The sequence below is a fragment of the Macaca nemestrina genome, chromosome 1 (assembly GCF_043159975.1).
Source record: "Macaca nemestrina isolate mMacNem1 chromosome 1, mMacNem.hap1, whole genome shotgun sequence".
NCBI classification, from domain to species: domain Eukaryota; kingdom Metazoa; phylum Chordata; class Mammalia; order Primates; family Cercopithecidae; genus Macaca; species Macaca nemestrina.
This window is the reverse complement of record NC_092125.1, coordinates 4,563,644-4,590,343: the sequence shown is the minus strand read 5'-3', so window position 1 is coordinate 4,590,343 and position 26,700 is coordinate 4,563,644. Positions and strand designations below refer to the sequence as shown.

The following is a 26,700-nucleotide window of genomic DNA, read 5'->3' as shown; positions in this document are numbered from 1 at the left end:
TCCCTAAGAGTTTTAACTACAAATGTACACTGAATAGATTTAAGCCTGGATTTCATATTAGCTGACTGTCTAAAAAGAATAATCTAGCCACAAACTTAAAGTGGCCCCAGCCTATGAGTGCCTCCAATATGCTCAGCAGAAGCAAATGTATACCCCGCCTCTGGAGGATTGTGCTTTAAGCTCAAGCCTCAGAAAATTCCCAAAGGAAAAGCACCAACCAACAAAACATAAGAGAAGAAGAAATCATGAACAAGGGTCAACAGAAACAACACTCCACAAAACCAACCTACAAAGCTTCCAATATTGGGTTTATTACATACAGAATACAAAATATGTAAGCTTCAATGCTGAAGTGTATTTACAAGAGAGCCCTGAAAGTACAATGAAAGAAGAAACTATCCAAGCTGACCAGAAGACCTGGAAAGAAACAGAGAAAATTTCTAAAAACAAAAAACATAATCAACTTAACTAAAAACTCAATACACAGATTAAACAAAAGATGACATTCACGAAAAGAAAATTAGTCAATGGAAAGAACAAATGTCCTCAACAGTCCACATCCTCATTTACTTTTCCAAAAAACTTCAACTTCCAAATATCTCCACCTACCATAGTGTCATTAACCCTAGTCACAAATGTACTTATTAGCCCCCCAAAAGAGAACAAACTGAAGTCTCACAGCTAGCCCCAAGTCCAAAGTCTGAATGATACCCAGGCCCCCTCTAATTTTGTCATGATCCTGCCTTCCTATTCTGTACCCTGTGGCCTTTATGGTGGCAGAGTTTACCACTACCAACACACCTTACATAGAAGAGCAGGGGAAATGGGAGAAAGAAAGATCAGTTCAAATAGATGACAGCTAGGTAGAAAATAAGTACAGATACTGTATTCCTAGTATCTACATGTGATCATGAAGCTATAGTTAGTATTTTTTATTTTCTCCATTTTCTAACCTATGTTCACTATGTCTTTAGCCAGTATTTCAGGTTTATTTCCTAGTAGAATAACCTTAATTTTCTGTGTGTGTGTGTTTTGTTTTGTTTTGTTTTGTTTGTTTGTTTTGTTTTGAGACAGGGTCTCACTCTGTCACCCAGGCTGGAGTGCAGTGGCGCGATCTCAGTTCACTGCAACCTCCACCTTCCGGGTTCAAGAGATTCTCCTGCTTCAGCCTCCTAAGTAGCTGGGATTAGAGACATGTGCCACCACGCCTGGCTAATTTTTGTATTTTTAGTAGACACAGGGTTTCACCATGTTGGCCAGGCTGTCAATTTTCACTACTAAGGAATCTGAGCTCTTAGCGATCCCTATCTGTACATTCCTGGGGCCATAAGTGAAATCATGAAATTCCACTCCCAGTTCCATTACTCGGTTCTTAGATTCCCATATTCTGGCTGTGGGAGAAACACCTCCAAATCTTACTTACTGACAAAAGTATTTACTTCATTGAAAGAGAATTCCCCAACCTCACAGATAACCTTTCCTGCTAGCTTCACAGCTTTACAATATAATCATCCATACCAGAGCACTTCTGCGAGTAAAATAAAGTTTTATTAACATTTACACCCAAGCAGCAGGTGTAATACCAAAAGTGTCCTAGGTAGCCAGTAATTATGGTTACCCTCATAATAAATAGCAGCCTTAAAAGTCCATGCTACTATTCTGTGAGGCCAGTGAATTACATGTGTATCAGCCCTTTGCCTTATTTTTTTTTTTTTTTTTTTTTTGAGACTGAGTCTTGCTCTGTCACCCAGGCTGAAGGGCAGTGCAGTGGCATGATTTCAGTTCACTGCAACCTCCACCTCCCAGATTCAAGCTATTCTCATGCCTCAGCCTCCCAAGTAGCTGAGACTACAGGCACCCGCCACCACACCTGTTTAATTTTTGTATTTTTAGTATAGATGAGGTTTTGCCATGCTGGCCAGGCTGGTCTCGAACTCCTGACCTCGGGTGATCTGCCCACCTTGGCCTCCCAGAGTGCTAGGATTACAGGTGTGAGCCACCACCTTGCTGCCTTCTTTTGCTATAAAATGCGTTCCTTGGCTAGAAGCAATCTTGTGGGGATACCATGAAAATACACATGACACTCGTTATATCCCTGTGTGGTGTTGCAGGCAAAGGCAAATTCAAATCCCAAAATTGTCACAGAAAGAATAAATCGCTGTCCCCTCCATGCCATAATCAACCTGTCACCAGACGGCTGTCTGATACCTCTGGATTCACACACACAGAAGGCTTTGGTTGGTTGCTGCCACTGCCAAATACAGGCACACCCCAGAGATACTGTAGGTTTAGTTCCAGACCCCCACAGTAAAGCAAGTCATGTGAATTTTTTGGTTTCCCAATGCGTACAAATCTTATGTTTACACTATACTGTAGCCTATTAAGTGTGCAACAGCATTGCACATTGTCTAAAAAATATATAACTAGCTTAATTTTAAAAATACTTTATTGCTAAAAAATGCCAACAATCATCTGCACTTTTAGCAAGTCATAATCTTTTTGTTGGTGGAAGGTCTTGCCTCAGTGTTGATGGATGCTGACTAATTGGGGCGGTGGTTGCTGAAGTTTGGGGTGGCTGTGGCAGTTTCTTAAAATAAGGCAACAGTGAACTTCGCTGCAGCCATTCCTTTCATGAGAGATTTCAATGTAGCACGCCATGCTGTTTGGTAGCACTTTACGCACAGTGGAACTTTCAAAACTGCAGTCAGTCCTCTCAAATCTTGCCACTGCTTTATCAACTAAACATATGTAATATGATAAACACTGTTATTTCAACAGTATTTACAGCAACTTCACCGGGAATAGATCTGATCTCAAGAAAGCACCGCTGGGCGCGGTGCCTCACGCCTGTAATCCTAGCACTTTGGGAGGCACAGGCAGGTGGATCACTTGAAGTCAGGAGTTCGAGACCAGCCTGGATGGTGAGAATCCGTCTCCGCTAAAAATACCAAAAATTAGCCAGGTTTGGTGGTGGGCGCCTGTAATCCCAGCTACTTGGGAGGCTGAGGCAGGAGAATCGCTTGAACCCAGGAGGTGGAGGTTGCAGTGAGCCGAGATTGCGCCATTGCACTCTGGCCTGGGCGACAGAGCAAGAGTCCGTCAAAGAAAAAGAAAAAAAAGAAAGAAACCACTTTCTTTGCTCATTTATGAGAAGCAAAGCACTATCATCCATTCAAGTTTCATCATGACATTGTGGCAATTCAGTTCCATCTTCAGACCCCACTTCTAATTCTACCTCTCTTGCTATTTTTGCCATATCTGCAGTGATTTCCTCCACTGAAGTCTTGAGTCCCTCAAAGCCATCATGAGGGTTAGAGTCAACTTCTTCCAAACTCCTGCTAATGTTGGTATTTTTACCTTCTCCCATGATCATGAATGTTCTCAGTGGCATCTAGAATGGTGAATACTTTCCAGGTTTTCAATTGATTTTGTCCAGATACATCAGAGGATTTACTATCCATGGCAGCTATAGACTTATGAGATGTAATTCTTAAATAGTAAGACTTGGAAGTCAAACTTACTCATTGATCATGGGCTGCGGAATGAATATTGTGTTAGTAGGCATGATAGGCATGAAAACAACATTGATCTCCTTGAACATCTCCATCTGAGCTCTTGGGTGACCAGGTGCATTGTTGATGAGTAATAATATTTTGTTTTTTGGGGGGTTATTTTTATTATTATTATTATTTTTTTTTTAGACAGAGTCTCGCTCTGTTGCCAGGCTGGAGTACAGTGGCGCAATCTCGGCTCACTGCAACCTCCACCTCCAGGGTTCAAGCGATTCTCCTGCCTCAGCCTCCCAAGTAACTAGGACTACAGGCATATGCCACCACACCCAGCTAATTTTTGTATTTTTAGTAGAGACGGGGTTTCACCATGTTGGCCAGGATGGTCTCAATCTCTTGACCTTGTGATCCACCCGCCTTGGCCTCCCAAAGTGCTGGGATTACAGGTATGAGCCACCGCACCTGGCCTATTTTTTTTTTTAACTTTTTAAAATAAGAGAGAGGATCTGGTTCTGTTGCCCAATCTGGTTTCAAACTCTTGGGCTCAAGCAATCCTCCTGCCTCAGCCTCCCAAAGTGCTGGGATTACAGGTGTGAGTCACCATGCCCGGCCAAGTAGTAATATTTTGAGAGGAATCTTTTTTTTTTTTTTTTTTTTCTGAGAATAGGTCTCAACAGTGGGCTTAAAATAGTGAGTAAAGCATTCTGTAAACAGACATGCTGTCATCCAGGCTTTGTTATTCCACTTAAAGAGCACAGGCAGAGTAGACTTACCATAATTCTGAAGGGCCCTAGAATTTTTGGAATGGTAAATGAGTTCTGGCTTTAACTTAAAATCATCAGCTACATTAGCCCCTAACAAGAAAGTCAGCTTATCTTTTGAAGCTCTGAAGCCAGGTACTGATTTCTCTTCTCTAGCTGTGAAAGTTCTAGGTGAGGCCGGGCATGGTGGCTCACACCTGTAATCCTAGCACTTTGGGAGGCTGAGGTGGGTGATCGCCTGAGGTCAGGAGTTTGAGACCAGCCTGACCAACATTGTGAAACCATATCTCTACTAAAAATACAAAATTAGCCAGGTGTGGTGGTAGGCACCTGTAATCCCAGCTACCTGGGAGGCTGAGGCAGGAGACTCGCTTGAACCCAGGGGGTGGAGATTGCAGTGAGCCAAGATCACGCCACTGCACTCCAGCCTGGGCAACAAGAGCAAAATTCCACCTCAAAAAAAACAAAAACAAAAAAAGAAAGTCCTAGATGGCATCTTCTTCCAACAGAAGTCTGCTTCATCCACACTGAAAATCTGTTGTGGAAGGTAGCCACCTTCATCAATCATCTTAGCTAGATCTTCTGGATCATTGCTGCAGCCTCTCCATCAGCACCTGCTGCTTCGCCATGTAATTTTATGTTTTGCAGATGGCTTCTTTCCTTAAACCTCATAAACCAACTTCTTCTAGCTTCAAACCTTCCTTCTGCAGCTTCTTCACTTCTCTCAGCCTTCTAGAATTGAAGAGAGCTAGGACCTTGCTCTAAATTAGGCTTTGGTTTAAGGGATGTTGTGGCTGGTTTGATTATCTGTCCAGACCAAACTTTCTCTATATCAGTAATAAGGCTGTTTCACTGTCTTACCATTCATGTGTTCACTAGAGTAGCACTTTTAATTTTCCTGCAGAAACTTTGCATTCACGATGTGGCTGTTGGTGCAAGAGGCCAAGCTTTCAGCCTGTCTCAACTTTCAACATCCCTTCCTCACGAAGCTTAATCATTTCTAGCTTTTGATTTAGAGTGAGAGACATGTGCCTCTTCCTTTTACTTGAACACGTAGAGGCTATTTTAAGGTTATTCATTGGCCTAATTTCAATACTGCTGTGTCTCAGGGAGTAGGGAGGCTGATTGGAGAGATGGGGGATGGAGGTCAGCGAGCAGTCAGAGCATACATAACATTAAGTCCACTATCGTATATGGTCGCAGTTCATGGTGCACCAGGACACTTTCAGTAGTAACATCAGAGATCACTGACCACAGATCCTATAACAGATAGAATAATAATGAAAAAGGCTGACACTTTGGGAGGCCAAAGCGAGATAATAGCTTGAAGCCAGGAGTTCAAGACCCACCTGGGCAACATAGTGAGATCCCATCACTACAACAATTTTTTTTTTAAATATTATCTGAGCATGGTGGCATGTGTCTGTAGTCCTACCTACTCAGAAGGCTAAGAGGGATGATCACTTGAGCCCAGAAGGTCAAGGCTGCAGAGAGCTGTGACTGTGCCACTGCACTTCAGCCTGACGACAGAGCAAGACCCTGTTAAAAAAAAAAAAAAAAAAAAAATTGAAGTACTGTGAGAATTACCAAAATGTGACAGACACAAAGCAAGCACATGTTTATAAAAATGGAAGGTTTGTGGTAACCCTGTGTTGAGCAAGTCTGTTGGTACCATGCATAGTATCTGCGAAGCAAAATAAAGTGAAACTTAACAAAACAAGGTATACCTGCATGCTATTTCTCCTGATCCACAGTTTCGCTTTCCGTGATTTCACTTACTTGTAATCAACAGTGGTCCAAAAATATGAGATGGAAAATTCCAGAGGTAAACAATTCATAGATTTTAAATTGCATGCCATTCTGAGCAACATGATGAAATGTAGCACTGTCCCACCTCGTCCAGCCTGGGATGTGAATGATCTCTGTCTAGTCTATCAGTGCTATGTGCACAACCTGCCCGATAGTCACTTAATAGCCATCCTGGCTATCAGATCCATTGTAGCGTTAAAGCAATACTGTTGTGTTCCCGTAACCCTTACTTTACTTTGTAATGGCCACAAAGTGCAAAAGTAGTGATTCTGTCATGTTGTTATAATTGTTCTGTTTTATTACTAGTTATTGTTCAGCTCTTACTGTGCCTCATTTATAAATTAAACTCTATCATACGTTTGTATGTATAGAAAAAACATAGTTATATGTAGGGTCTGGTACTATCCATGGTTTCGGGCATCTACTGGGGGTCTTGGAACTGTCCTCTGTGGATAAAGGGGTACTACTGTATGGTATTTTGTAGTGGTGGTATCCAGGCCATCCTTGGTAAGGGAAATCCGTGCTTATAAGGTCATCCTAGGCACCACAGCCACATTGTTTATGAGCCCATGAGCAAGCATTCGAGTAGCTGGGGAAAGAGGCCAACCATGTGGTGCTCAGGTGATAAGGTAAGAGCTTCCTCTCTAGTAAAGGTGTTTTGATAAACATTCACATAAAACCCCAAAATTCAGATATACTGGTCTCATTCTAAGAATTTCATCTACATGCTTTTCCCTCATATTTCTTCTCATCAACTCTTGTTTTTTCCAAGTCCTGGCCATGTGGCCACATATTTACCCCTGCCCGTGATTATGTCTCAGGCCACCTCTCCTATTAGGAAAAGTGGGAAAATTATCGTACTTGAAGATTTTTATGCTCGGAGGCCTTTTCTTCTCCACTGTTCCTCACAATTACATGTGGATGGAGCTATAGTGCCACAGCTGTCCACATCTGGATTCAGAGCAATCTGTAAATCTTTCTCATATTTTTTTCTTTATAGTCAGTGGGGAACTCCCCACATCTAGGCAAACGGGAGCTGAGTCAGCTATTCACATGCTTATTTGTGCATTTCGGCATCCCAAGACCAGTTCTGTACTTACACTTCATGACAGGGTTCATTTGAGCACTTTCGACTTCCTGGTGTTAGAGACAAGACTAACACTCAGCTATGAGAGGCAACCCAGGTTTCTTGGTTACTTGGTGTTTGGGGGTCAGAAATTCAGTTTCTGCCAGTAACTAAACCATGAGCTGTTTCTCAAGAGAACTGTTACTTGCCCAAGAGTACTTGCATTTGCTTCAAAACTGTAGAGGCATCTGCTGGTATCCCCCATCAGAACTTCCACAATCACACAGCCTCCTCACCTGCCACAGACGTATCAAGCACCTTTAGATCTGTTAGGCCCTAAGAGCCACATGTCAGCCCTGTTTGCATCACCTGGACCATCTAGACAGGCTCTTCACCCTGGACCCCATTCTGGCTGACTTTCAGGTCCCTCTGCATCTTTGGAGAAGCACATCCAAATTATGTGTGGTATATGTTGCCTCCAAAATCCAAAGTGTGCCATAAAAAGGCACAACCCTTTCTTGTGGAAGAAGTATAAAAAGCAGGAACTTGTCTTTGACTCTCAACAGTGCATCATGTACCCCACAACTCGTGGGATTTATCTCTCTTACCTTTTTTTTTTTTTTTTTTGGTAGGGACAAGGTCTTGCTATGTTGCCCAGCCTGGTCTTGAACTCCTTGCCTCAGTCAATCCTCCCAAAGTGCTGGGATTACAGGTGGGAGCCAGCAGACTTGGCCTTGTCTCCTTTATCTTTTGTTTTTGAGACACAGTCTTGGTCTGTGGTCCAGGCTGGAGTACAGTGGCGTGATCTCAGCTCAATGCAACCCCTGCCTCCCAAGCTCAAGCAATTCTTGTGCCTCAGCCTCCCGAGTTGCTGGGATTCCAAGCATGCACCACCATGCCTGGCTAATTTTTGTATTTTTAGTAGAAACGGGATTTTGCCATGTTGGCCAAGCTGGTCTCAAACTCCTGACCTCAAGCAATCCACCTGCCTCAGTCTCCCAAACTGCTGGCCTTACAGGTGTGAGCCACGACACTTGGCCTTGTCTCCTTTATCTTACTAATATATCTGCAGCATCTGCTACCTCCTGCCCTCCAGGTCATGTATCATCAGTATAGTGGACCAGCATGATGTTCTATGAGATGATGATAAAAACAAACTCCATGGCAGCAGGATCATAGAGTGGATGTGGTCCTGAAGGAAGAAGGGAGGTGGATTACAGTATTCCCCCGGTGAAAGCAAATGGCCTCTGCTCCTTTCTGCCTGCTGGGTTTCTCGCCCAGGGCCACAGACAATGTAGTGAAACCAGACTTGAGCCTCAGTCAGTCTGATAGCAAAGCTCATGTTCTTTGCTCTGCAGGTGTCAGAGTGTCGAGGGATGGTGGTGAAAGCTCCCATATCACATGTACTTTTTGAGTTTTACTGTTTTCTGTACAGTGTAATATATTTCAGTGTCTGGAATTCAAAACTCCTTCAGGTTGGAACAGCAGTTTGTTAAAGGTTTACATGATAGTGGTGTGGGGAGGAGGGAATAATTTGCTAAATGAATGGCTGCTTATCAGATGCTGAGTATGGATTTGCTTCTTCGATGAGAATACATTGTGGGGGGAAATAGCCACTATTGATTAATCTCATAATATTCTATCAGTCCCCAAAACTCATCAGTCTTCTGAACAGTTCAACCAAAAAACTTAAATTGAGTTCTTCTAGGTGTTGCAGGTTCCCTGGAAAGGAAACTTTGAGATGAAGGTTAGCATGCAGGAAGTTTACTGTTAAGTGTTCCGGGATCAACACCTTTGGTGTTTCTGTCACTGATGTAGTTCTCAATGCCATGGTGAATGGAGTATCGTATGGGTCCTATCTCAGGGAGAATGAGTAGTTCACATCTGATCAGTTCACTCCAGTATTTCCCTTTCTCTAAGTCTTTCTACTTATTTCTATACATTATAATAAAGGGTGGCTGTCCTCGCAAGTTCATTTAATGCATTCGTATCAACAATTGAATATGACCTAGTTATGCTTTCACTTCCTTGGTCTAACACTCTCAGAATTCATTTTTCTATACATATTCTTAGGGTATTGCTTATATGAGTTGGCAAAATTCTGCAGTATTTTTCTGTGTGACCCTTCCTCTCCTGAGTCTGACTTCCTATTGCTCTCTAGAACTTGGTAGCATCTAAATCTGTCTAGAAACAACATGTTTGTTGAGATGGAGCATGATAAGAACTGGGTTATGCTTGCAACATAACCCCTCAGTACAAGTCTTACAGCTGGGCATGGTGTTGCATGCCTGTAGTACCGGCTACCCAGGAGGCTGTTGGGGAGGATCATTTGAACCCAGAACTTCAAGCTCAACATTGCGAGATCCCATCTCTAAAATTAAAAAAAAAAAAGGAATACAGAAATCATAGACCTAAATATAAAATGCAAAACTCTGAAACTCATAGAAGATAACTAATATAGGGAAAAAAACTAATGAACCTTGCATATGGCTATGACTCTTTGGATAAACACCAATGGTATGATCCATGAAATAAATCGTTGAAAAAAGTTGGACTTCATTAAAATTAAAAACTTCTGCTCTGTGAAAGACAATGTCAAGAGAATCAGAAGACAAGCCACACACTGGGAGAAAATATTTACAAAAGAGAGCTCCAGTAAATAATTGGTATCCAGAATATACAAAGAAGGCTTAGAACGCAACAATAAGAAAATAACCAGATTTAAAAAGGGGCAAAAGATCTGAACAGACACCTCTCCAGAGAAGATAAATGGATGACAAAAAAGCATATGAAAAAAATGTTCAACATCCTATGTCATTAGAAAATGCAAATTAAAACAATAAGATACCACTACACACTTACCAGAATGGTCAAAATCCAGAACACTGACAATATCAAATCTGACAAGGATATAGAACATCAGGAACTCTCATTCATTGCTGATAGAAGCCCAAATGGTACAGCCACTTTGGAAGACAGTTGTGTGGCAGTTTTTTACAAAACTAAACATACTCTTACTGTATGACCCAGCAGTGGTACTCACTGGTTATTCACCCAAATGAGGCTGAGGTGGGAGGATTGGTTGAGCCTGGGAAGTTGAAGCTGCAGTGAGCTGTGATGGTGCCGCTGCACTCTAACCTGGGTGATAGAGTGAGAACCTGTCTCAAAAGGTAAAAAAAAAAAAAAAAAAGCAAAAATAGTTAAAGAAAATTTGTGTGGCGAGGTGCAGTGGCTCACACCTGTAATCCCAGCACTTTGGAAGGCCGAAGCGGGCGGATCATAAGGTCAGGAGTTTGAGACCAGCCTGGCCAACATAGTGAATCTCCTTCTCTACTAAAAATACAAAAATTAGTCAGGCATGGTGGTGCACACCTGTAATGCCAGCTACTTGGGAAGCTGAGGCAGGAGAATCACTTGAACCTGGGAGGCGGAGGTTGCAGTGAGCCGAGATCGTGCCATTGCACTCCAGCCTGGGCAATAGAGTGAGACTCTGTCTCAAAAAAAAAAGAAAGAAAGAAAGAAAGAAAAGAAAATACTTTGGGGTTTACAACATGTAATAAAAGTAAAATGGATGAAAACAATGGCACAAAGGATGGCAGTAGGGATTAGAAGCATAGTGTTTTAAGATTCTTATACTTAAGAATGGTATATATACAAATAATATACCACTAAATGGTATATTATTTGCCAGAAAAATGTGACAAATTAATGATTGATATTGTATACCAACGACATTAGAAAAAGATACAATCCTATAAAAACTAATAGGGGAGATAATGTGGAATCATTAAAAAATACTTTATTAATACAAAAAAGGACAGAAGAAAAGGAGAAAGGAAAACAAAATATATAACTTAAAAATACATAACAACTTAAGATAGCAAACAAATAGCAAGACTGTAGATTTAACTTTAAAGATATCAACAATTACATTAAATACAAATGGTCTAAATATCCCAATTATAGAACAGAAATTATCATATTGGATAAAAATATAAGACCTAACTACAGACTGTCTACCAGTAGCCCATATTAAATATGAAGACACAGATTGATTAAAAGTAAAAGGATAAAAAAAAGATAAACCATGCTAATAGTAGTCAAAAGAAAGCCAGATTGGCCATATTCATAGCAGATAACAGGAATTCAGAACAAGGAAGGTATAAAGAGACTCATTACATAGTGATAAAGAAGGTATAATAATCCTAAATACATGCTTCAAAATACATGAAACAAAAACGGATAGAACTAAACAGAGAAACAGCAAACCCCTAACTACAGTTGATTTCAACACTCCTTTCTCAGAAATTGATAGGACAAGTAGAGAGAAAATCAGTAAGGATACAGAATACCTAAACTACACTATCAACCAACTCAGTCCATTTGACAATACTACATCTAACAACTTTTAAACCGTAAAGTTCCAACTGCACTTATTCCATGCTGATTCCATCACAATTTCATTCTATCAAAGGTCAGCTTGGCCCTCTTTTCAGTCACAATCGCCTCTACCCAAGTCTAGACCTCATTATCACAGAACTGGGTTGTGCACTACTGTGTATAATTTTTCCATATGGCCCACTTACATCTAATCTCTCTATTCCAAATCACTTTACAACCTGCTATTGAATTAAATTCAAAAACAGTCATGACTCCTTTATACAAAAAGGGTAAAGTCAAAATTCCTAAGCCTTTCATTAAAGCCCTCTGGAGGGCACATGTGCAGGCATGAGCGCGCGCGCGCACACACACACACACACACACACACACACACACACAAAACCCCCACTACTTCCCTCTACATGCACCAAGATATTTCCTCATCATCCCTTAAACCTCACAAATTCATTCCCATTTCCAAACCTTTGCTCATCTCTCCCTATACCCGGAATACGCTAGCCCTTCATCCTTAAACTCCAACCTTTAGGACCCAACACAAGCCCCTTTGCTGTGCTGTGAACATTCCCGTGATAGGTGTCTACATCACTCACTTTTTTTGTGTGTGTGATGGAGTCTCGCTCTGTTGCCCAGGCTGAAGTGCAGTGGTGCGATCTCCGCTTACTGCAACCTACGCCTCCCCGGTTCAAGCAATTCTCCTGCCTCAGCCTCCCGAGTAGCTGGGACTACAGGCACAGACCCCCACACCTGGCTAATTTTTTGTATTTTAGTAGAGATGGGGTTACACCATGTTGCCCAGGCTGGTCTCCAACTCCTGAGCTCAGGCAATCCACCCGCCGCGGCCTCCCAAAGTGCTGGAATTATAGACGTGAGCCACCACGCCCAGCCTAGAATGTACAACCCTGTATCTTGTATTGTTGTTTGTGGGTCGTATTTACATGCCAATTCCACAAGTTGATATATTGGTAGCGTCTACTTTGGTTTGAATCCCAGTTTTGCCACTACTAGCTACTCAGTCTAAAGAAAATTGCTTACTCTTTTTGAGCCGTTCTGTATCTGTAGAATGGGTTGATAATACCTGCCTTACAGTATTCTGAGGAGTAAATGAAGCATCTGGGTAAAAATCTCTAACTTTGCCAAGCACATAACAAATATGCAATAAAAATAAGTTCCTTTCTTCTATGCTCTCCCACATGTAGGTGGGTGAAATCATGTCAGAAATGTTTGCTTGGCTATATCCTGCCTCATTCCAAGCAATATACCTAACAATGAGAGACGTTCAGTAACATTAGAAATAACAGTTTTATATATGGAGCCCCTAATACTCAGCTTCCTGAAGGAGTTAGCCTACATCAGGTGAACATGATGGGCAGCCAGGTCAGAAAAACCTGACTTCAAATCCCAGCTCTGCTGCTAACAGCTGTGTAAACTTTCTCAAGTTGCTTAACCTGCCTGAGCTCCTCATCTGAGTTTCCTCATCTAAAAGGAAGGGTTGCTGTGAAGATCCACTGAGATAATGCATGTAAGCATTTGGCATGCTGCCTAGTACATAGCAATGCTCAATTAGTATTCTTTTTTTTTTTTTTTTGAGACGGAGTCTCGCTCTGTCACCTAGGCTGGAGTGCAGTGGCGCGATCTCAGCTCACTGCAAGCTCCACCTCCCAGGTTCAAGAGATTCTCCTGCCTCATCCTCCCCAGTAGCTGTGACTACAGGTGCCCACCACCACACTTGGCTAATTTTTGTATTTTTAGTAGAGAAGGGGTTTCACCCTGTTGGTCAGGTCAGTCTCGAACTCCTGACCTCAGGTGATCTGCCCGCCTTGGCCTCCCAAAGGCTGGGATTACAGGTGTGAGCCACCGTGCCTGCCAGTATTCATGTTCAAAAAGTATTAATGCTCATAAAGGTTAGCTTTTTTTATTTCTGCCAATACTTATTAGTAATATCATTATTACTGTTGCCTTGGGAACCACTATCAAAATGATGTAAGGCTGTTAGGAGAGACAGCTCTTGAGGAATCTCAGAGAAGCCTGAGACGTACACAGGGAAAAATAACCACAGCTCTTCTGTGAATGTATCCATCTGTCCTTTGTCAAGAAAATGACACCTTAACTAGGATTATATATGGTTTGATTGTTACCATAGGGACATGGAGAGCATTTTAAAATATATTGTAATTAATTTAATCTTTAATATTATTTTTCCAATTTGCAGTTTCTGCAACCTAACAGCTATGTTTGCAATAGAGACGTTTGGACTGATTCCCAGGTAATGAGCGGTGCCTAACTGGACTTTAATTACGGAATTTCTAAGATACAAGTGGCAGCTAAAAAGGAAAAGCACCTCCCCCTCGTGTCTCCCAGAAGCAGCCTGTGCACTCAGTTTTCAGGGTCCCCCGCTTAAATCTTATTATGAAAAATATTATTATACAGTATATAATATGCAAATGAATCCTAAAACAACAACAACCAAAAAACGTATGAAGTGTTCACTGCAGAGTCAATGGTTTTAATCAGTCTATATTTAGATTTTTGGGGGGCTATCTGTGAAATCTGTCTTCCCAATGACAGAAACTTGCTGTTTCCCTGAAGCCCTGTTACTTCTGACCCCTATATGACATCCTAAAAATGGTATCTGTGTATAGTGTGTATACAGGGACACAGCAGGAAGGAATTCCTGAGACTGTTACTGCAGCAAAGGTCCCCTTTCGTGCCATCCCACTCAACAGCCACTGTCTTCCTTTCAAACATGTCTCAGCTGCTCCTAGTTGGCAGATGCCAGAATGCAGTGGTAGGGATTGGGAGGTGACAGTGGCTGTGCCCTCTGCTCTAAGCCTGGGTCAGCTTTCAACCACAGACCCTCATTCTGATGCATTTAGGAAACAGTAAAGGGATTTCCCTGGACTCGGCTCCAGTTCCTTTGGAGGGCAGAATGAAAAGTCCTGATACTAAAGTTAGAACCCCAGATGACTTTGCTACTCCGTTTTGGGCCTGGTGTTTGGAATTTGGGTGTTTGGGTTTTGTTTTATGGGTTTTTTTTGGGGGGGGGCGGGGGAGGATTGTTAAATAAGGGCATAAGGAAAACAATTAAGCTATTCATGGCCGCACTGTAAATATGACTGGCTCCTGGGGTTTCTGTGCTGACAGTGTTAATAGTGGGAATAACCTGCAAATGAAGTCAAGAGTTGTTTCTACATAACCTTGGGAAACAGGCACAACCTTTTCCTAGTGACTTTTCTTCCTCATGGGGTTGGTATGTTTGACTTAGGTGAATATTAAGGTCATTGGGTTGGTATGTTTGATTTAGATGAATATTAAGGTATATGCCCACCCAAGTACCCATCAACCAAAGAAAGAGTCAAGTGAGTTAGCGGGGAGAAAGGCAAAGGAGGAGGATCTCACCCACCTGTCCCCGCTCTCACCTGCCAGCAGCTAGAGTCCAGCAGCCAGGGCACATGAGCACAGCATACAGGACAGTCTATTTGGTTAGTGACTGTAGGTTCGCCTCCAGTAACACCTGGGCCCTGAAGGGTAGCAGAGGCACACCAGGGCTGGCTGGTGGTTGATTATTTTCTTAATAATGGAGCCCTTTTCTTGAGCAGCGACTGGAGATGAGTTTGTAGAAGGCGGAGAGCTCGGCACTTCCTTGCTCCTAGCCCAGCACTCAACCCCACCACTTTCCCAGCGTTTCCATTCTGCTTTCTGGAATTGCCATCCTTTAACCAGCAAACTCACCCAGATCTTCAACCATCCTCTGAGCCCTCCCTCTCTCTCCTTAGGGGTAACCAGGCTCTCCCCCAAAGGCACTGCTCCACCTTCAGGCCTCTCAAGTGGTGCTCTTTTCTTTCACCTCCCATGTACCTCAGGGGGTCCTATTACCAATTCCAGATCATTATTTATCCTCGTTCTTGTAAAACAAAACCAAAAAAACCAACACAAAACATACCCTGATCCTCTGAGGCTCATGGCGTCTGCTGCAGCCCCAGCTGTCTGTCTTCATCACCATGCCCTCTCTACAGTCTGCTGCGTTCATTCTCAACTTTGGCCCCGTCACACTGTTTTCCTCTCCACATCAAGTCCCACTATCAGTGTTCGCATCCAGCATCCAAAATCGTGGCCTTACCACATCCTTGGTGACCTCCCTCTACTGCACTTCAGCCGTCCACTCCCATAGTTACACCTTCCACACTGTCATTACTTGTAACTTCTCTGCTTCCTAAAGCATCAATCCAGACATCACATCCCATTCTCTGATCACGACCTCCTGTCCTTCCAGCTTGTTAATTCCACGACACCCACTGCAACCCCCCTTCACCCTTCCTGGAACCTCCCCCTCTACTCTCAATCTCTCTTTTTGTACTTTGCATTTCCTTACATTTCAAAGTCCATTATTTCAAGTACGCTTGAAAGTACACCCTCACCCCTCTGGGATTTGTTCCTCCCTCTGGCAAATCCCCAACTACCTACCTTCTCTGTGACTACACCTGAGCAGCATTCTCTGTAACAGCGATTTCAGATTGTATCTAATTCGCTTCCTCCTCAAACCTGCTTTCCTTAATCATCATCAGGTGAGCTTGTTTCCACCCTCACAAAGAAATTAGAAACCATGAGACAGGAACGCCCTCTATGCCTGATTGCAAACATAAAAATCTACTAACATCTATATCCATCCTCTCCTCTTTCCGTCCTGTTACAACAAAGGAAATATGATTCCTCCTTTTAAATCTAATTCTTCCACCTATGCTTTGCACCCTATCTGTTCCTCTCCACTTACTGAGGAAACTTTCAAATCAATTATTCCTTCTCTCTTCTGTATATTCAACTCTCCCTCTCAACTAGATCCTTCTAATAGGTTTTTAGTGACCCTCAAGTTTCTCCTTTGCAGCACAAAACTTCTCAAAGGTATTGTCTACACTCACAGCCTCCATTTCCCTGTGTCCGGCCATCTTTCTCCAGTCCATCCAGTCAGGTTTCTATCTCTTCACTCTACCGATTAGTTCATTGAAATAGCTTTGGCCTTCATTGAGCTAATAGATATTTTTCAGTCCTCATTTTATTAGATCTTTCTTCAGTGTTGACTCTTCCTTTGGCTGTTGCATCACACCATGGGTTTTCCCAAACTTCTGTAGCCACTGCCTCTCTCTCCCTAGTAAAGAAAGCCTCACCCTCCTTTAGCAGCCTTTAAATGTTGGCCTCCCATGAGGCTCAGTTCTGTCCTGAGCTTCTCACTCTGGCAAGCTCATCTACAATTATGACTTCAATTAGTATCTATATGCACATGACTCCCAAATAATATCTCTAAAACAGTCCAGAGGCATACATCCTACTGTCTACTTAACTTCTTCTCTTAGATGTTTCAAAGACTAGTCAAACTGGACATGTCCAAAAGTGAACTCATGATCTTATCCCATGCTCCCCTATCCCATTATTTAATCTTAAAACTGATGCATTAGGGCAATTACATATAGCCATACAGATTGTCCTTGCACAGCTCCAGGAAAATCCATTCACACAGGCTATGATAGGAATGGTACCCTGTTTTCCAATGTTCCCTCCTACACTTGTTCCCTGTACAATTTGTCCCATGAAATGTACATCCAACTATGCAAGCCAAACTTCTAGGAGTCAAAAACCAAAACCAAAACCAAGAAACCAAGGATTGCCGGGCGCGGTGGCTCAAGCCTGTAATCCCAGCACTTTGGGAGGCCGAGACGGGCGGATCACGAGGTCAGGAGATCGAGTCCATCCTGGCTAACACAGTGAAACCCCGTCTCTACTAAAAATACAAAACACTAGCCGGGCGAGGTGGCGGGCGCCTGTAGTCCCAGCTACTGGGGAGGCTGAGGCAGGAGAATGGCGTAAACCCGGGAGGCGGAGCTTGCAGTGAGCCGAGATCCGGCCACTGCGCTCCAGCCTGGGCGACAGAGCAAGACTCTGTCTCAAAAAAAAAAAAAAGAAAAAAGAAAAAGAAAAAAAAGAAACCAAGGATTTACATTCATTTCTCTCTCTCTCTCTGTCTCTCTCTCTGTCTCTCTGTTTCTCTCCAGTTCATCCAATCCACAACTATCTGCCATTCATTTAATCCCCTAAATCATCCTTGAATGGATCCACTTCTTACTCCATCACCACCTCCTTAATCCAGGCTACCATTATCTCTACAAGAGACTCCTAACCAATCTCCCCTCATCCACTCCTATGTTCTTCTAGCTTATTCTCCTCACTGGAGCTAAAGTAATCTTTTCAATGCTAGTTTTAGTAGCTTGAAACATTCACATTTCTGTCCATAAAATTAAAACTCCTTAAGGAGTTTTGGCCTACAAATCCTTGCATGATCTAGCCCCTACCTACTTTTCGAGTCTCTTCTTGGATCATGTCCTTCACATTTTCTCAGCTCCAGACCGAGCAACTTTCTTTCAGTCCTGTCCTTCTCCATGCTCTCTCCCATAGCAGGACCTCTGCACATGCCATTTCCTCTATCTAGAATCCTCCGTCCTCTATTTACCTACAATTCACTTTACCAACTTCACTGTACCAACTTCACTTCTATTTATTCATCAGATTTTAAGATAATTACCTTTTTCCCATGAAGGCATTTCTTGATCCATTTACCAGGTTAAATCCTGCTTTAAGAAGCTTTCATTGCATTGTATATTTCTCCTTAGTTCTTACCTCAGTTGCAATTTTTTATTTATTTTCTCATTATTTGATTAATGATTATATCCCACTAAAATGTAAGCTCCCCAAGGATGGGGACCATGTCTGTTTTCACTCGTCATTGTATTGCTAGAACCATGCACAGTGTCAGGCAGATATGAGATGGTGAAGTGGCTTAACTAAGTTCTCAGAAGGAAATCATACACTGGGGACAGATTAAGTTTATTGCCACAGAGGAGAAAGGTGAGACAAAGGAAGCCTGGGGAAACTATAACATTGAAAACAAATAATTATGGTTTAAAAGGGACTCCAAAACTAATGTCAGATACCAGGACACCAAATAGAAAACAGCACAGTGTCTGGCTTAAGAAATAAATCCACTCTGATCAGAAGCATTCATGCAGGCCCAGCGTGGTGGCTCATACCTTAATCCCGGCACTTTAGGAGGCTAGGTTGGACAGACTGTTTGAGCCTAGAGTTGAAGACCAGCCTGGGCAACATGGCAAGACCCCATCTCTATTCCTCACCCAAAAAAATAGCCAGGTTTCGTGGTGCATGTCTATAGTCCCAGCTACTTGGGAGGCTGAGGTGGGAGGATCGCTTGAACCTAGAAGGTCGAGGCTGCAGTGAGCCGTATTCATGCCACTGCACTCCAGCCTGAGCAACAGAGAGAAACCTCATCTCAAAAAACAAACAAACCAACAAAAAAAGTACCCATGCAGAGTTCCAGGTGAAGAGGCAGATATCTGGCTAGAGTAAGTGCTGCACACACACACACAGACACACACACACACCTGGCTGACCCTCAGGTACCTCAAATTAAATATGCACCAAAGTAAGCCAACCATATACGCACATGCCCTCAAAAAAGTGCTCCTCCCTCTGAATTTCCTCCATGCGTGAAGGTAACACCATTCTCACAGTAACCTAACTCCAAAGCATGCAAGGAAGATCACCTTTATTCCTTCATATTTCTCAAACCCCACATCTTAATAATCACCAAGATCGATCCAATCTAACTTCTAAATGTGTCTTAAATATATCCACTTCTCTCCATTTCTTCCGCCATTAATTTTGTTAAGACTCTCATTATAGCTTACCTCGATTATTCAAATACTTCATAATTGCTTTTTCTACCTTCACACTCATGCTTTGCTTTCTTCCATTCTTCACACTCCAGAATCATCCCTGTAAAATGTCAATCCTATATCATCCCTCTGAAGCTCTCTCCTGCCTTAGGCTAAAACCCACTCTCTAGCTTAACTTAAGCAGTTTTGCCAATCTGGCCCTGCCCACCTATCAGTCCTCATCTCTAACCACTCCCCTTGGCACCTGAGCTCCTGTCATACTGAAGGAGCTGCAGTTCCAGAATGTCTAGGAGTGGTCCTGAGGTGTTACCAAGTTTTCATGCCTTCCCATACCCTTCTGCCTTTGTCTGAAACACTGTTCCCACCTCGGTCTCTTCCTCCACTCTTATCTAGCTAACTAGCTAACTCCTACTCCCACTCATACTCATACTGAGCTAACTCCTACCCAAGCTTAGCTCAGACATCCCCTTCCCTGGCCTTCCATGATGTGTGACTCCCACAGAACTTCCTGCCCAGGCTCAGTTCAAATATCCCCTCTACTGGAACGCCTTCCATGATGTGTGGTTCCCACAAAACTTCATTTCTGGCTGAGCGCGGTGGCTCACGCCTGTAATCCCAGTACTTTGGGAGGCCGAGGTGGGCAGATCACTTGAGGTCAGGAGTTTGAGACCAGCCTGGCCAACATAGTGAAACCCCAACTCTACTAAAAATACAAAAATTAGCTGGGCGTGGTGGTGCCTGCCTGTAATCTCAGCTACTTGGGAGGCTGAAGCAGGAGAATGGCTTGAACCTAGGAGACAGGCGTTCCAGTGAACCATTGCACTCCCCGCTGGGTGACAGAGTGAGACTCCATCGCAAAAAAAAAAAAAAAAAAAAAGACAACTTCATTTCCTCCTCTCACTGCATTGATCACCTTGTCTATTTTCCCGCCTGGTCAGCCTCAAACACTAAAAGGTAAACACCGTGAGGCTGGACGGTGCGTCTTATTCATCTTTGTTCTCTGTCAATGGCATAGTAGCTAGCCATTCAAAAATTGTTTAAAGAAATTAACAGCCAAAGTGTGAACAATGACTTCTAATGCCTCTTATTTTTCTGATTCCAGTCCAAGTGTCTACCTGGTGGCTGCTTTCCTCTTCGTCCTGATGCTGCTCTTCTTCACTATTCTCATTTTGAGCTACTTTCGGTATGTGAGGATTTATAGACAATATATTTATAAACCACTTCACAACCCTCGAAAACATAAGAAGAATTAGGAAAACTGACAGTTTGTTTATTACAGATATATGTATATAGAGAAACAGTGTATTTTATACTTAGATTGAGAGTGTTAGTATTTAGTATTAAGAATACTAAGTATAAGCTCATAGTAGGCATTGAGTTCAAGATCTGAAAAATATTCTTGAACCCTCTCCAAAATAGAAATATTTTCATATACAGTGTGTTATTAAATTAATCCTTTATGTGTTTGCCTTCATTTTAAAGGTACTCTATGTACTCTTACATGGCATGAAAAACTAAATTTGACTGTTATAATCCTTTGTAAGAATGAAAGTGAAATTCTGAAAATATATTTATGTGTCAAGTATTATTTTGCATGAAACTTTTCACATGAAACCTTATATGACTGTAGTTAATTTATATATAAAGGATTTAATAAAAGTGTGTGGATTTAAATAACCTGCCCTAAGCAGATTTTTTCTACTGGTAAATTCACATATGAAATGTAAAATATATTATATTAGAAATGAGCAGCTGATGTTCTAAATTTTATTTTATTTTATTTTATTTTATTTTATTTTATTTTTTTGAGACAGGGTCTTGCTGTGTTGCCCAGGCTGGTCTTGAACTCCTGGGCTCAAGCAATTTTCCAGCCTTTCATGGGATTACAGGCGTGAGCGTGTAAAATTTGGAGCTACACCTAAACTTTAATTCTAAGTTTTAAATTTTGACTTTGATGCTCAAAATAAGCTTCTTAATTTGTCCAAATATTACCACAGCCTTCTAAATAATTAGTATTTGTATGTATCAGTCCGGATTCAACCAGAGAAGCAGAACCAGAAGGAGGGGTGTGTGTGTGTGTGTGTGTGTGTGTGTGTGTGTGTGTGTGTGTGCGCGCGCGCGCGCACGTGCATGTGCGTGCTTACTCTCCTCTAAAGAGATTTATTTTGAAAGAATTGGATTGTGTGATCGTGGAGGCTGGCTAAACAAGTCTGAAATCCACAGTGCAGGCAATCAAGAATGGAAGATCACAAGCAAGACGAAATTCCACGGGCATTGATCAAAGCTGTTGTCCGCAAAGAATTTCTCGTTTTACCAAAATCAAGAACAAGACAGAGATACCCGCTGTTCATCACTGTTTTGAAAGTTCTGACATCATGAGAGAAACATAAAATAAACAGTACAAATGCTGGGGGAAAAGGGACAAAATCCTCTCTTTAAATCATATTATGTGCTAAGAAAGCCCAACAAGTTTTACCAGAATAAGAGAATTTGATGGCTCTATACTGGACAAATATTTACAAATCAATACTTTCTCTATAATAGTTATCATCTGTTGGCAAGAGAATCTATTCATTGTAGTGACAAATTATATAAATTTAATGGGAGAAGAACATGACCTATATGAAGAAAACTTTAAAATATGTAGTGAAAGAGGTGAAACAAGATCTGAAACTAGATAGCAGGGGAAAAGACAAACTACCCGACAGAAAATGAGCAAAGTTTCAGTCGTCTCACAAAAGAGCATATCCAAACGGCCAATCAACATATTTAAAACAACGTTTTTTTAGTGTTTATTATATGCCAGGAACTTTTCTAATAACTAAACCTCCTCAATAACCCTGTGAAACAAGAACTATTATTATCCCGTTATGGAGATGATGAGGAAATTGGCACAGAGAGGGTAGATAAATCTACTAAGGTTGTATCATTGGTAAGTGATGAAACTGGAATTCAAACTCAGGCAGACTGGCTTCAAAATCAGGTGATTATCCACTAAGGAAGCTCAGCCAGAGCTTCTGTCAGTCAGAAAGATACAAACCAAAGTCATGGTGTAGCAGCATTTTTCACCTGACAGCAAAAACTCCAAAGGGTAATAATACTCTTGAGAAGGAATGGGGGTCAGGGATAGGAAGGAAATTATCTTGCAGTTCTGAAGGAAATGTAAATCGCTATAGTTTCTTTTTAAGCAATCTGGCAAAATCTGTTAAAATTAAAAATACAGACTCTCTTGGACCCAGCAACCCCACCGTTAGGAATCGTTCCACATGGTGGGATGGGGAGGACCAATATATCAGGATATGTGTATGCGTGTGGGTGTAGATGGATGGATGAATAGATAGAGATGCTATACATATAGATAGATACAGATATACAGACAGAGAGATGGCATCATTAGTTGCTGTGGCAAAACTCTAGAAATAGAGAATTAACACCTACCAACAGGTGAACAGGGAGTGGTTGAATAAATGATTGTACGTTGACCACATAGTGGGTGCTAAATGATTTAGAAGATTTTTCCACAAGGTTCTGTTAAAGGAGAAAAGCAACCTACAGAGAAGCATCTATAGTATGATCCTATTGTTATGCAAACAAAATAAAGGTTGTGTGATTGAGAACATGGAGGAAAGCCTGGCAGTGATATGGAAGGGGGGGCAGGGAAGGGCTGGGTAGAGAAAGGCTGGTCCCTGGCTAGGGATCCACCCTCGGGCCTGTGCGCACAGACCTAGGTGAGCACAGGCACTCCTGCCTTCATGCCCAAATGTTGCATTTCCCAAGAACACCCTGGCCTGCCATGACCCCATCCTGTGCCTATAAAAACCCCAGGACCCTAGTGGGCAGAGACAACAAGTGACTGGGCGTCGAGAGGAACACACATCAGCAAAAGAACACACAGGCGGCTGGACGTCGAGAGAAGCACACGCGGAGTTTGGGGGTTTGGCCAGGACGGTCGGAGGAGAGCCTGGCTGCCAAGTGCTCGACTCCAGGGGAAAACCGTCTCCCTTCTGGCTCCCCCATCTGCTGAGAGCTATTTCCACTCAATAAAACCTCGCATTCATTCTCTAAGCCCATGTGTGATCTGATTCTTCGGGTACACCAAGGCAAGAAACCCAGGAGGCAGAAAGCCTCTGTCCTTGCAATAAGGCAGGGGTCTCATTGAGCTGATTAACACAAGCTGCCTACAGACAGCTAAACTGAACGAGAACCCCGTAACACACACCCACTGGGGCTTCAGCTGTAAACATTTGCCCCTAGACACTGCCCGTGATCGGAGCCCCGCAACCTGCCCGTCTGCATGCTCCCCCAGAGGTGTGAGCAGCAGAACACCAAAGCAGCAAGCCACATGCCCATCGCATGCCCTGCGAGGGGATAAGGGAACCTTCCCTGTTTCAGCAGTATACATACCACTCTGTTTACATTGTGTGTGCAGGCATGCACATGTGTGTACGTGACAGGGGGTGTGGGGCTGTATCAAGAGATGTAAAGAGAGAGAAACAAGGCCCTCCAAACCTGGTGAAGAGGAACAATAGAAAAGCAGCCTGGAAAATGTTCTTTCTATGTAAACCAGTATGTATGCATGTAAAGACAAATGAAGTCACTGAACTTCAAATGATGTCATTTTTTGAGGAAAATATTTTTAATTGACATAATAATGTATGTATTTATGGGGTACATAGTGCTGTTTTTATACGTATAATGTGTAGTGACCAGATCAGGTAACTAGCACATCCATTGTCTCAGAGGTTTCTCATTTCTTTGTGTTGGGAACATTCAATATCCTCCTCCTAGCTATTTGAAACTGTGTATCATTATTAACTAACGGTCATCCTACAGTGCTATAGAACACTAGAACTTCTTCCTTTTATCTAGCTGTAATTTGTATGCTTTAACACAGGGGTCCCCAACCCCCAATGCAGCATTACCGCATGAGCTCCACCTCCTGTCAGGTCAGTGGCATTAGATTCTCGTAGGAGTGCAAATCCTATTGTGAACTGCACGTGCCAGGGATGGAGGTTGCACGCTCCACATGAAAATCTAATGCCTGATGATCTGTGGTGGAACAGTTTCATCCTGAAACCATTCCCGCCCTCCATCTTCCCCACGCCCCATCCATGGAAAAACTGTCTTCCACAAAAGCAGTCACTGGTGCCAACAATGTTGGGGACCACTGCTTTATCAAATCGCTCCCTGTCCTTCCCTTCCCCCTAACAAAATGATGTAACTTTAGATGCTATTTGCTTTCTTCCCACTTCCCACCACATTGTACTTAAATGTTTTAATTAATCATAAAAAGTAAAGCTGCTCTTACTGTGAGCAAAGAGATGGGAAATGAAGAAGTGGAGGCAAAGTATAGACAACTCTTTCAAGAAGGTGCCCCCTCACTTTTTTTTTTTTTGACAAGGAGCAAAGAAATGGCAGGCACCTGAGCACAAGTGAGTTCAGGAAGATGTTACTAAATATGGGTGGAAATAATCAAGTAGCTAGGAGAAACTGGTGATACAGGAGGAAAGAGGTAATCACTGGATCAAAGTCCTTGAGTCGGCAAGAGAGAATTAGATCTTGTGCTGAAAACTAAGAACTGAATATTTCGTGAAAGTTACTTATGAACTCTGGCTTCCCTCCTGTCACAGAGGTAGGTAGGCTCGCAGGAAGATCGGTGGTTCCTGGAGGCCATGAGATTGTGCCTCACAAGTCTCCCACTGCAGGAGTGTAACTGACCCAGAGCATCAGCTGCTGCCCTCTGAAACTCATTTGCACCAAGCCCATGGCCCCTCAGGGTGCTCCCCACCTGTGACCAAGTGCATTGGGGAAACTAAGGAAGACCCAATGCTGGTAGACACAGGACTCTTAACAGCCCGGCTCAAGCACTCGTGAAGGCATTACCAGACCTTCCTCGGATTTCATAGCAGTTTAGGCAACTCTATCCAATCTCAATCTGCACCATCTCTCTCCTGCGCTCTCTCTCTGTCTGGTAGTCTCTCAACTTCCACAGCTCCCTATTTTCTTTCACACAAGCATTTTCCTCAATGAAATCATTGCACATTGAATCCCATGTTAGTAACTGTTTCTCAGTTACTATGACTTGTGGATTAGCACAAGTCATAAGTGAGTGGTCTGAGAAACCAGGCAGTCAGATGGTAATTTGGGACTGGCTCACCCAGCACCCAGAAGGCAGAGAGGAAGCCATCCTAAGGGATATGTGGTCAGCAGTAGTCCTTGGCTCTAGGGGGTGATTCCATTGCTAATGTTCTCATTGGTAGTGAACTGAGAAAACGTCCTGGTGGAAGGGAAAGCTATGGCAGGTGCAATGGGAAAGGGATTTGAAAAACGTGGGGATCACAAAGACAGTGATTGAGTTATACTAATGACCTGCAGAAAGCGGAGACCAAGAGCCACAGCAGCTAATGGGGATAAGAATAAAAAGCAGAGTGTCTCTTGTAAAGAGGTCATCGTCACCACTAGTGAAAAGGCAGACACAATTGAACACTGAGCTGAAGACCTGGGAGTCACAGGGCTCCAGCAATGTTTGCACACAGCCACTTTAGGTCTGTTACTGGGCGGCTGAGGCCCTGGTAGAGAAAACTTTTGATCCTAAAAACTGGGACAGGAAAATCTGGATGGATGCTGCTGAAGGTGTTGAACTCTACAACCTCCACCCCTCCCACCCGCCTCTGGGCATGCAGAGATGGCCCACTGCTCCCTATCAAAGGTTAGCCCTTTTGCTGTGCTACAAGATGCTGCAGAAGCCTTGGCCTCACCAGGCCACGGGTGCCCCCCCCAACTCTCCCCGCCTACTCTTCTTGGTGTGGCAGACTGAAAACTGGGGTGAAAATCCCAGCATACACCAGCTGGTGACATGCAGGGCCTCAAAAGGAATGAAGAATTACAAAAGCTAATATGTATGTACTGGTATGTACTGGCAGGAGCCAGGGGAATGTGTGGGATTGGATTCTACAAATTATTTATTTTTATTTATTTATTTATTTATTTTTGAGACAGCGTCTCACTCTGTCGCCCAGACTGGAGTACGATGGTGTGATCTCAGCTCACTGCAACCTTCACCTCCCAGGTTCAAGTGATTCCCCTACCTCAGCCTCCCAGGTAGCTGGGACTACAGGTGTGTGCCATCATGCCTGGCTAATTTTTATATTTTTTAGTAGAGATGGGGTTTCACCATGTTGGCCAGGCTGGTCTTGAACTCCTGACCTCAAGTGATCCACCCACCTCGGCCTCCCAAAGTGTCGGGGTTACAGGCATGAGCCACTGCGCCCAGCCTCTACGGATTCTTTAAAACTGGATAAGCAAGAATTGATGGACTCAGTGGCATTTTCTCAGGACATGGAATTTAAGAAGATCCCAGCATGGACTGTAGGGGATGGGGCGAACTCACTGCTGGGGTGACTCTTAGAAGCCTGGAA

General features: G+C 42.9%; 1 protein-coding gene and 1 long non-coding RNA gene across 12 annotated transcripts in view; one reads left to right on the top strand and one right to left on the bottom strand.

Annotated features, from left to right (window-relative positions):
• Positions 1 to 20,964, top strand: part of CATSPERE (catsper channel auxiliary subunit epsilon) — a 195,172-nt gene extending 174,208 nt beyond the window's left edge. For all 10 annotated transcript variants that reach the window (XM_071073422.1, XM_071073424.1, XM_071073412.1 and 7 more), the window contains 2 exons: positions 13,756 to 13,809; positions 20,385 to 20,964. In XM_071073422.1, the coding sequence (XP_070929523.1) occupies positions 13,756 to 13,809; positions 20,385 to 20,483 (153 nt within the window). In that variant the 3' untranslated portion in view covers positions 20,484 to 20,964. The remainder of the gene's footprint in view (positions 1 to 13,755; positions 13,810 to 20,384) is intronic.
• LOC105474688 (uncharacterized) overlaps positions 1 to 26,700 on the bottom strand; it is a 56,691-nt gene that overhangs the window by 21,404 nt on the left and 8,587 nt on the right. The window lies entirely within an intron of this gene.